The following is a 12,826-nucleotide window of genomic DNA, read 5'->3' as shown; positions in this document are numbered from 1 at the left end:
TCTGAAGCTGACCCCCTTCTACTTTACATTATGTCATTAGTCTGAAGGTGACCCCCCTTCTACTTTACATTATGTCATTAGTCTGAAGCTGACCCCCTTCTACTTTACATTATGTCATTAGTCTGAAGCTGACCCCCTTCTACTTTACATTATGTGATTAGTCTGAAGCTGACCCCCCTTCTACTTTACATTATGTCATTAGTCTGAAGATGACCCCCCTTCTACTTTACATTATGTCATTAGTCTGAAGATGACCCCCCTTCTACTTTACATTATGTCATTAGTCTGAAGCTGACCCCCCCTTCTACTTTACATTATGTCATTAGTCTGAAGCTGACCCCCCTTCTACTTTACATTATGTCATTAGTCTGAAGATGACCCCCCTTCTACTTTACATTATGTCATTAGTCTGAAGATGACCCCCTTCTACTTTACATTATGCCATTAGTCTGAAGCTGACCCCCCCTTCTACTTTACATTATGTCATTAGTCTGTAGATGACCCCCCTTCTACTTTACATTATGTCATTAGTCTGTAGATGACCCCCCTTCTACTTTACATTATGTCATTAGTCTGAAGATGACCCCCCTTCTACTTTACATTATGTCATTAGTCTGAAGCTGACCCCCCCTTCTACTTTACATTATGTCATTAGTCTGAAGATGACCCCCCCTTCTACTTTACATTATGTCATTAGTCTGAAGCTGACCCCCCCTTCTACTTTACATTATGTCATTAGTCTGAAGCTGACCCCCCCTTCTACTTTACAACTATGTCATTAGTCTGAAGCTGACCCCCCTTCTACTTTACATTATGTCATTAGTCTGAAGCTGACCCCCCCTTCTACTTTACATTATGTCATTAGTCTGAAGCTGACCCCCCCCTTCTACTTTACATTATGTCATTAGTCTGAAGCTGATCCCCCCTTCTACTTTACATTATGTCATTAGTCTGAAGCTGACCCCCCCCTTCTACTTTACATTATGTCATTAGTCTGAAGCTGAGAGAGTGTTAACAGACAAAACATAAGTTTTTTCAACATACGAAGTTAAGAAGTACTTCATTTTTAGAAAGGTAAAGGAGGACTCATGATTACCATGAGGACATAGCAACTAACATCAAAGAGATTCAACAAGAAATCTGTAACAAAATGTCACAGATGCATCTGCATGGATGCAAAGTGACAACCACACAGCCCATTTTTTCCAGTTTACTTATCTAATCAAAAGAGCAAATATGCAGTGTCAGTCACTTAAAACATGCCTTCAGCTTGAAAGATAAAGACAGATAAATGCTGTTCCTGTTGGATGTGCATTACACTACCATGTCACCCAAGTTTTAATAATAAACAGAAAAATACAAGTTATATAACTTTCTTGTAGAGGGATGCAAATTCTTTATATGCAAAGTGTTGTTGTTGTTGGAGGCAATTAAAATCACACTTGATACAAGAGTAACCTTTTAAAATGTATTTATTTGCAAAACAATTAAGCTTTTTACTTTGAAAATGCATGCAATCACTTAAAAAACAAAAGATGTCGTAGCATGCAGCTACAAATACAAACAGACTTTCAAACCTTTCTGTATCCCACCCCATGCCATAGCTTTCCAGGGTCTGCAAAAATACACCATAATACGAAAAAACTCATCTCACACCTTATCAAATTAACGTACTCATTAGTAAGCAGAATGCCATAATTTAACAAAATGTTAAATATACAAAAAGTGATAACTGGAATATTATTCAATGAATTTTCAGTGGGAAGTTAAGCACTAAATAATACAGGTCCAATAAGAAACACTGTGAAGCATAAAAAAAAGAGTGATAAGGAAATCTTATTTTTTTTCTCCACATCCAGTCGTAACCAACTTCCCACCTCTTACATCTAAAATGATTCTGACAGAACATCCAAATGCTTACTGCAAAAAAATGCAACTGATATTTTCTGAGAAGGTATTCCCATCCAGTCCAAATAAATCTGTCTGAAATCATCTCACTAACCTTTCTCTGCCCCTCACAAACAAACAGCCAACCCCTAAAAATAAACTTTCTACATACAATAAATATCAAGACAAAGAAAAGAAAAGAAAAGGATTACTGGTTTGAATTTTAATCGAAAAAGAAACACATCCCATGTGCAAAATGCACCCATCTTAACAATAATTCAGTGGAAAAAGTAACATTGTCTGTTGTTGACTCTCCAATATGTGAATGGGAAAACATAATATATAGCTATTTACAGCTATACCTGGACATGTCATTGTACAATTGCCTAAGCACACTATAAATATCTGGATTTTTATAAACATAGAAAAACAGCTCTACCAGCCTCTGTAGGCAACACAAAGAAGCCAAGGCAAGGCCGGTAATAACAACATACCAAAATATATTAAGTCAAGCGCATATACCCACAGCAGTTTCCTTGAGAACACAAATCAGATGTATTTATTAATGATATTATACTTTGTTTATTACCCAAAGCAGACATGTCAAAAAACGGGAAAAGGACACGAGGTGCCACAGGCGCGCGCACATTACATTCTTAAAACATGAACATATATTAACATTATTTTGGATGTCACGGTTTATTAAAAATGGAGTAATCCCCCAACACTCACCCCTTTCTAGTTAGCGAAAAAATATTTTCAGTTCCGCTTTCTCGGAGCTCCTTCTATTGCTCACTTCCCCCGCCTTCCTCCTGTTCTTTACATACGGAGACTTCCAAGCAGTTTAATATAAACTAAAAAGTCCTTGCTGAAACCATAAACTAATCATTGTGATATATAGAAAAGTGCAAACAGTGAAACACAGCTGTATGAAACGTCAGCATCTGCCCAAAAGAATGAAGTAGACCATTAAAGGCTCCCCTTTTCCTTCCTCTCCTGCACAGCTCGTTCTCGGATTCCCAACCATATATTCAAACATTTGGCCTTCTACTCAGAATATTCATTTTAAAGCCAAAAGTCATGTATAAAAATTTTAACAATCTCAGTCTGTCATGGACAAGGAGTCAGACCTACCTCTGTACAAATAAAGTTAAAAATGAATGTCCGATCATGAAGTTCTGAGACGTTGAACTCACTGTAAAACAAAGCAAGCAACTAAGCAAGACAAGTTTTTTAAGCAATAGTTGGTAGCAAAGTACTGTGCTGCTACTGACTGTTTCTGTCTCTCTTTTTCAGGAAGAGAGCGAGAACTAATCAGTAGCGAACCAGCCGTCCACGTCACGTACGTGCCTGGGGACGTGGCAGTCTGATCCCCTTCCACTTTACTGTATGGTTAAACAGCATAGACTTCTGGGCATCCCACAGATACCTTCTCACCTTAATCTGGACTGCTTTTACAGCAGTCCAGATTTACAGAAACTATTTTTTTTTTTAAAAAACCCGGTACTTGCAGAGCATGCGCAGTTCAAGTTCCGGGACTTTGTGAGTCAGTCGGACTCGCACAGCTAAGCAAAGCACTGCAGCCAGCCAGAAAACTGAAACAAATTCAAGCAATTTAAAAATATTTTATTTTTTAAATTAAAATCTTCTTTTCTTCACTGCTGGGGGGGGGGGCTGCAGTCCTGCAGTCCGATGGCACAAGCCGCCACTGTAAGCATTGTATAATGCATCACGTAATACTAACAGAACCACTTAAAACATTCTTATAAATGATGAAAAAATAACTAAACAGCCACTAAAAAATTATTAACAAAAAAAAAATAAAATAAATATAAATATATATATATATATATATATATATATATATATATACACACTTATCTCTGAAAAGCTTTAAGCTTTAAAACTGGCTGAACAGATATCAATTCATTTAAGCCTGGACTCCCACTTGCATTACATTTCACTTGCCACAGCAGTTACTTTTTATCAAATGCAACCCAAAAGGACCACCCCCTTGGATTTTCAATCAACTTCTCCAACACAACAACTTTAAAACAATGTGTAGGATGCAAATTAAAGTGCCTAGCCAAAGCATTTGTTTCTTGTGTTTTAGAAATTACATACAAATGTTCCTTAGCCTATCTTTTAACTCCCTTTCCGTCCTGCCCACATAAAAAGTGGTACAAGACTCACATAGGGCTGCATACACCACTCTTTTTTTATTGCAGTTATAATTACCTTGCATTTGATATGTCTTCCCATTGATAACATATGCCACAAAGTATTTTTTATAGGGGCAAGCTCTAGAAAACCGACATCTTTTCGTAGTAAAATCTTGATTTTTCTGAGGAAGAAATAGACATTTCCAGGAAATCTTTTAAGTTTTTATCTCTCCTGAAAATTATTGGTGGCTTGTCTCCTAACTTGCTAGCCAACTCATGATCTTCCCTAATAATTACCCAATTTTTCATAATTATTCTTCTAATCTCTGCTTGATCTAAAGAAAAAGTGATAAAGGAACTCTTGTACTTGTCAGTCAAAGCCAAAACAGTTCCACTTATTCGAATCATTACTTCAGGACCCCCATTAAATGATGATTCCCCCACCCTACTTGGGGGTGTCAACTGTGGTTTTAAAATAAGCAGATATATATTGTTCTGTCTTTTAATCATGACTTCATCTATGGATGAATTAACAAAAGCTTCAGGATATCCACATCCCCAAAACATGGATTTTTAACAAAAAACATTCTTCCACGAAGTCTTCATATGATGATTTAACCAACTGTCCTTTTAAAACTGCCTTTTTCTGCTGGAGAGGATGATAACTTTCAAAATGTAAAAAATACAACTTGAATACGTGGGCTTCCTGTATATTTTAGACACCAAACACCCATTGGTCTCCTTTCTAAGTGCTGTGTCCAGATATGCAGTGGCTTGGTCATTCACCTCAAATGAAAATTTTAGAAAACCAGTGCAGCTGCTGATGTATTCCTTGAAACTTGAAATTGCCTCCTGATACCCTGTCCGTATGAGAAAAATGTCATTCTGGTACCTAGTGTACATGGTCCAGGATTCTTTGAAGCTACTGTTAAACAAAAACTTTTACTCCCAGTATTATGTGATGCATTATACAATGCTTATAATTGTGTGTGGGCTCTTTAAATGTGAAACATTGGAAGTCGCATGATGATGGGATGTGGTTTAAATATGGTGGACTATTAATGTGTATTTCATCTGATGAAGTCTGTTTATCACAGATGAAAGCGCCAATTGTGGTTGTTTTAGTGAATAAAGTTGAACTAGTTGCCGTTTCTGGGTCCTGTTGTTTTTTAATTTGGATCCTTTACTCTATTTTAACTCTTTTTAGGAAGCAGGACAAAGTATCAGAGAGAGCTTTGTTTCCCATGTTTAATCTAGTTAGGACCCACTGTTAAGCCATGCAAAATAAGAATCTTTCATACAAATGTATACAGTGAAAATGATAGGTTTACAATCATTATCATGGTAAGATATAATTCTAGTTTCATTACTTGGGACATGGTGAAATTCAATTCTCTTTTATTCACACATCCATCCACCATTTCATATATCCATCCATCCACAACCCCTTTCCCCATTTTGCACAAGGGGTCAGGGTGTCAGTTCAACAGTGACAATCATCTAGAGCCAATGTTTACACAGCCAGGTGGTTAGTCCTGCCACGATAGTTCTACACCACACACTCAGATGCACACTCACACCTATGGCCAATTTAGTGCTTCCAATTCACCTACTCCATGTCTTTGATGAGCATTAATCTAAAATGATACGCTATAAGCATTTTAAATCTACATACAAAGCTCTGTTGTTTGTTTATTTTATTTATTGTTTAATTTACTTTCATTTGCTCACATATATGTGCAAAAATAGTGTTGCTGCAGTACAGAGTTATAATGGTATCTACTGTATCAGCAAGGGTTCATAGGTTCATAGGTAGGTACTAGGCTATTAGCCCTAGGGCCCATATAAGCCTAGCCAAAAAGGTACCCTGACTTTCGCCACCCAAGAAAATTATTTTCCTGTGCCCCTGTCACGCAGAGCCACAGAAGTGATCCCTGGGGTGAATTTCCTATTTCCCATCCAATCATCAAGATTTTTCTTGAAGAGTGCTAATGAGGAGCTTTGTTTGACATAGATAGGTAGTCTGTTCCAGAGTATGGGAAGTCTCTGGGACAGGAATCTATCCCTCCAGCATGTTTGGTTTATTGTGGTGACAAGGTTTAGGTCCCTAGAGCATGTAGCTCGGAGGGATTGGGATTTCTTTAAGTGGAGCATGTCCAGCAGCTCTGGGTTTGACATAGCTTTGTATGTTAGGCAGAGATCGCCTCTGACTAGGCGATATGCAATGGAGTAAAGCTGGAGTTTTTTGAGATGGTCTGCGTAGGCCATCTGTTTGAGGCCAGTGTTCCTCTTTGTGAGGTATTTCTGTGGCTTTTCCAGTTGTTGTAGATGTCTTGTGAGGTACATACCAAAAGGGGCATTGTACTCTATAATGGGTCTAATGAGTGATGAGTAGAGGGGAACAATGACCTCTTTTTTTTCTGGATGAGAAACCTTTTGTGATGAGGTGAGCCATGTAGAAGGATTTCTGACCACTGTGGCAATGTGATTATCAAAGGAGAGATTACTGTCCACCTGTGTCCCAAGGTCTGTTATCACACTTTTGGCATTAAGTAGACTACCACTTATGTGGTAGTTCATAGGTACAGAGTTTTTACCAAAGGGGATGACAATACACTTTTTGGCATTGAGCTTCAGGCCATGGTTTTGACACCAGGCATCTGTCTCAGTGAGGCTTGTTTGTAGTATGTCCACAGCGTTAGGAGTTTCGATTATGGCTCCTAGTTTGCAGTCATCTGCAAACTTTGTTAGCCAAAGACCTTCTGTGTTAGCCTGTACTTCAGAGAAGTAGATACCAAACAGGAGAGGACCCAGGACTGAGCCCTGTGGTACTCCACTTGTCACTGGTCTGAAGTTGGATTTGGAGTCTGCTACTTTCACAATGTGGGTTCTGTCCGTGAGCCAGTTGGCAACCCATCTTGTGACATAGGGATTTATACTTAGTTTAGTGAGCTTATCTATAATTCCACAGTGGGGGATGGTGTCTAAAGCCTTGGCGAGATCTAGATAAGCTATGTGAACCACCTTACCCTCATCTATGGCTTTGGTGACTGCTTCAAAGAAGTCCGTCAGGTTTAGGAGACATGATCTGCCTTTTACAAATCCGAACTGGGTAGGGTCCAGAGTTTGGAGATTACCAATGTCTTTGTTAATGAGTTCCATGATGATACATTCCATGGCTTTGAAGACCAGGCTCGTCAGGCTAATGGGGCGGTAGTTCCCTGGGTCCCTTGTGGCTCCCCCTTTGTGAAGTGGGATAACCGTTGTGGTGCGCCATTCAGTGGGCACAAAGCCTGAGGTGAGGCTATGATTGAACATGGTACTTAGGTAGGGTGCCAGTTCATTCTATAGTTCATGTAGAACGCAGCCTGGGATATTGTCTGGTCCCATGGATGCTGTGTTCTTGGCTTTGGAGAGTGGGTTTTTTACCTGTGTAGCCATGATTACAGGAACTTTGCATTCTTCCGGTATAGAGATGGGCCCTCTAGGGGGTGAGAGGGGGGGTAAAGTTAGCACTGAATCTATCTGCCAGAATGTTGGCAATATCAGTTGGTTCTGTATATTTAGTGCCATTGTGCTGTAACTCAGAGCAGATCTGAGTGTTGCCATTGAGATTCTTGACATAGCTATAGAATGCTCTGTGGTTGTCTTTAGAGTCACTGGCAATTTTGTTTTCATAACTAGCTTTGGAGGATTTTATGAGGGATCTTAGCTTCTTACTGAGGTTGTCCAGGGAGTTCCTCCAGTCATGGGATTTTACTCTTTTTTGCAACAGTTTCTTTCTTCTGTCGTAGAGTTTGCTTATGGCAGAGGACCACCAGATTGGCTTCCTATTTTTGGAGGATAGCATCTTGGTTCTATTAGGGATAGCATGATCCATGCACTCGTGTAAGTGTTTATAAAGTGCATTTGTGTAGGATTCAGCAGTCGTACCGCTATTGTCCATCTGCATGGGTGTCATGAAGTTTGCCACTTCTGTCTTAAGAAGTGTGAAGTTGGCTTTGGAGAAGTTTTTTACGGTGGCTTCCCTAATTGGGGGTGGGGGTGGGATGTGGATGTCTAGGGTGATTAGCTTGTGGTCGGATCTGACCAATGAGGAAGTGACCTCTGGTGTGGAACACCAGTTGCCCATGTTGGTAATGACCAGGTCTAGGATCTTGCTGCCCCTGGTGGGGGTGTGAATAAGTTGATCCAAGGCGTTGGAATTTATGAATTCCAGAAAATGTTGAGCAAAAGAGTTGGTACATGAGTAGTTTTCCCAGTTAATGGTGGGGTAGTTGAAATTGTCCATTATTAGGGTGTTGGGTTGTACCCTAATACTTTCCAGTGTATCAAGAAATGAGGAGTGGGAATCCTGGGGCATGGTGGGGGGTCTGTAGCAAGCTACAGTTTGGATTGTGGTCTTGCCCAGAGTTAGTTGCACTTGGATTATCTCGGATGCATTATGCTGTGCAACTAGCCTGGAGGTGTGGATATCCTTAATGAATATGGACACGCCTCCACCTTTAGTGCTTCATTCCGGGTTAGGTGGCCGAAAGGTGTGGTAAGAATTATAGCCTGGTAACGCAGGGGTGCTCTCTGAAGCTTTGAACCAGGTCTCTGTCACTGCACAGATGTCGATGTTCTCCATTTTAAGGAGTGCCTCGAGTGAGTGCATTTTGAGGTTTAGACTTATAGCATTGAGTAGCATTACCCTCAGATTTTGCTTGGGGAAATACAACTTCTTAAGGAATGCCTCACGGAAGGCTATATTGCAAACCACAGCAGAGACACTGAGTGTAAACTTCTGTATGTCAGAGCAGAAGAGCACTGACTACCAAACTCTGTTACTGTTTGGCACTGCAGAATCAAACTGTGCCGAGGCCAGTTTTAAGGAGTACTTTTTTCCAGCTGTTGATGACACAGAAAGAGTTTTGTAGCTCAGGCAGAGTAGGCAAGTACTTGGCAGATCATTTTGACCTGTGATGTATGTTGCCAGAGGTGTCCGTCTTCAGTCATGTTTACTATTTCCCAGAGAGAAGAAAATAATATTAAATCAATATATTTTTCAAACTACAGCTGTGGATTTAATAATAAGAAATACACATAACTTCTTATTGCGTCCCCCCCATTTTAAAACTCCATTAAAAGTACATAATGGGATGTCCAGTTACTCAGTGTCAGCACCTCACCTAATGACACTAGTGGGTATGCCTCTTAGCTGTCCCTAACTTTGCAGAATTATCATGATTTAGCTTACTTTTTTCTCGGTCCTAACCTTTTTTTTAAACTGCTGAGGATTACATTTAGTCAATAATGCCAGACATTCGTTTCATACTTCTTATTGCTCAGAAATGCATGTTGATGCGAACACTGTTGATCTATTAACTTTATTAATTCAATTAGAGCCATATCTAAAAATTGTCCCTGATTTTGAGCTCCACCCCATTATTTTTGCCTTTGTCCAGCATTCTTGAATAACGACGTTGAGAGGTATGCTTGTGGGTGATCAGTCCACTAGCATCAGTGTTTGACTTGGAAAATAATCATTTTCAAACTCCAGATACAGTTGTCACATTAAAATCATCATATGACACCTAATTTCCTGACTTTAAGGGCAGCCTATAAACTTTAATCTGGGTAACTGACTTTATAAATCTTTATAGAGGACATTGCAGAAATTAGACCACAGTCTGAAGGACTGTCAAACTACTTCCAGTTAAATAGTTCATGTGATCTGACTAGTCCATTATTTGAGGCCAGATGCAGTTGACCTATCTCTGCACTGAGAGGTTGCTAATCAGGATTTCATATGTTCAGCACTTCAGGTGGCCCTTTTACCTACAACAGATAGGGGAAACGTCTACTTCCAATGATCTTATCACATCAGTGGACTGGAAAAAAAAACAAGTTTAGTGTTTTGTGTTCAAAAGCACTTGACTTGTGATGATTCAAGGACAAAGATATATAACATTTCGGCACATCTGCCATCTTGTTAAAGATATAGCAGCTAATATAACCCAAAACATTTTTCTGAGGATGAATACAGTTTGCAATATGATTATGGGGTAGGACACTCTAAAGGATAAAAATTATAAGCAGTAAACAAACCTTTTATGTTTCTTGCAGGAAGAGTCTGTTGGGGAGTAAAAGAATAATTAAAACATTCTGGATGGCTAGTACTATAAAAGTGCTAGGCCTAAACTCTTGTGCATAAGTTGTCTCAATAAGCACCCCTGTTCTCAGCCTGGCACTCAGATATGAGGCAGAGGTTTTATGGAGGTGATTCTGGCTATAGATAAATGAGACAAGTACATCATTACTTAATGCCCTAACCCTGACTAAAAAGTCTGATGTCATTAAAGAGACAATGAATGGCTATGTAATATGGTAGAGTACTTTAGAAACAGATCAGCAAATGCAAGCCATGAGACATTAGAACTGTACTGTTGACCTTGGCAGCAGCACATGGAAGAAAGAGAAATATTTGCTTAGGTAGGGTACTTCCCAAAGGGTTATGGAGAATTTGATTGTAGTATCCTTCATGGAAACAAGAAGCACATCAGCATCTATGCGTCAGTTTATCTAACAAGTTATTGTATACTAACTTGAAGGAAAACAATCAGTGTCATTGTCTATAAGTGTATGAGTGGCTGTCTTATAATGAATTACATATTTGTTTGCTTTGTGCATTCAAAGAAACCGTGTGTGGTCATCTCCAATGACAGAAGTGCAGATATTTTGCATTAGTAGTATGACCTTGATCAATATACTATAAAAGTCAATTCCTTATCTGACCATGTCAAATAATAAATGAAAATGTTTAACTGCAAAAGCCATGTAATTTATTTTTCTGCCTTATTCTTTTCAGATATTGATGAATGCCTCATGGCCCTACATAACTGCAGTCAGGAAACTACCTGCATAAATACTGGAGGGGGTTACTATTGTATCAACCCAGAGTGTCCCAAGTCATATGGAGACATCAGCTATGTTAAAACATCACCTTTGTAAGTATTTGCAGTTTAAAAGTACAGTATCATCTACTGACAATGAACAGTGCAAATAATTTTATGGTCTTCCTTTGTACTGGGTACCTCAGGTTTGCAGGTGGTATGAAGCAAGAATGTTATAAAGAAATTGCCCTGATGACAATTGACCATCCATTGTAAGAGGCCAGTGAGCCCTTATTCACAGTGGTATGAGTGACTACTTACCAGCATGGTCTATTTGCATTCTTTTCATGTAGTGAGCCTATACATTATAATATGCTCAATTTTCGGTGTATAGAAAGATCAATCTCTAAACTTACTTGAGAAATTTTATGAGCTTGCAACATAAAAGTGTGAAGTCATAAGCTTAATTGTCAATCAACTCATCCTACGTCTTCTTAAATGTCTGCAGATTATCAATATTTCTGATTCGTAGTGGAGGAGCATTCCTCAGTATAGCTGCTCTTACTTGGAAGTTATGTTTCCTTAACTCCATGTTTACTTTAGGCACTTGTACAAATACTGCATTAGTTTTAAATTTATGAATCAAGATAAGGTCAGCTCTTACTAACATATAGTTCATTGTAAATAAATATAACTTGGGAAGTGTGATGTTATAACTCAAGTGCCTTATCTTTACAATTTGTTTGTTGTAAAACGTTTTGGATTATTTACAACATACAAATCTGATCATTATTATAACCTCAAATAGCCTTTATAATACATAATATTCAGTCTTACTACTGTCTATACATAGGCACTAATGCATCCTAAACCTTACTTGTGATGCTACCAAGTAGATGACTGAGTAGCTTTTCCTTACTGCCATCAGTAAATTAGCATTAAAACACAAGTTCCTGTAAATTTAAAAAAATCCAAGGTCTCTTATTGTATCATCTGCAGGAACAAATGTACTGTAAATCATATATGAGTAGGATGAGTTATTGGCAGCAAAGTGGAGTATCTTTGATTTCTTAACATTAAAATCTATATTATCATGCAGTGACAATGCCGCTGATTTATCCAAATATTCCTGCTGTCTAGTTTTGTCACTTAAGTTAGACACAACTTCCCCCACCTTGCTGTCATCTGCAAACTTATTATATTACGTCCTGTTATGGAATGCCTGACATAAATATTGCAAACAGTTTTGGTCCCAGCACTGACCCTTGTGGTACTCCTAAAATTAGAGACTTAATCTCTGACATGGATTCTGCAACTCTAACTCTACAAATTCTCCCACACAGCCACCTACTTATCCATCTTCTGATAAATCCTTTACAATTAACTTTATTTATTACTTTCAAGATCTCAATATGCAGCACTTATTCGAATGACTTAGCCATCTCAATACACAATACATTAAATTACAAGCCATGGTATGATGCCTCCCGTAATAACTGGTAAAAATGAACCTAAATTGATAAACAAGAACATCCTGCAATAAAGCTATGCTTGTATACATCAAGGTCTAGCTACAACTAATATGTCTTCAAATCACATGAAACATGTTCAAAACATTTGCCTGTGATACATGTCAGGCTAATAGGTAAGTAATTGTTTTCTAAGCTTGAATCCCCCCCTTGACATTGGAATAATAACAGCTTCCTGACAAAATAATGAAACAAACACAGTTCTAGGTATTTTCTGGAATACATATTTCAGACGTGGGACTCTATAGGCTATTATTTTTATGAGAAAAAAACATTTCACATATTTGTCTCTTCTGCTGTGTATTGCTAAATAGTGTTAATCGCTTTTAACATCTCTTTATCATTTATTATGAGACAAGAGTCCAAACTATAA

At 38.5% G+C, this 12,826-nt stretch overlaps 1 protein-coding gene across 3 annotated transcripts in view; it reads left to right on the top strand.

Annotated features, from left to right (window-relative positions):
* Window positions 1–12,826, top strand: part of FBLN7 (fibulin 7) — a 1,104,237-nt gene that overhangs the window by 1,034,219 nt on the left and 57,192 nt on the right. For all 3 annotated transcript variants that reach the window (XM_044078952.1, XM_044078936.1, XM_044078943.1), the window contains one exon: window positions 10,900–11,038. In XM_044078952.1, coding sequence (XP_043934887.1) covers window positions 10,900–11,038 — 139 coding nt within the window. The remainder of the gene's footprint in view (window positions 1–10,899; window positions 11,039–12,826) is intronic.

Source organism: Protopterus annectens, chromosome 1.part1 (assembly GCF_019279795.1).
Source record: "Protopterus annectens isolate FY-2018-M chromosome 1.part1, PAN1.0, whole genome shotgun sequence".
Taxonomy (NCBI): Eukaryota; Metazoa; Chordata; order Ceratodontiformes; family Protopteridae; genus Protopterus; species Protopterus annectens.
Note: the sequence above shows the minus strand (reverse complement) of the source record. Positions and strands in the feature narration are given on the sequence as shown.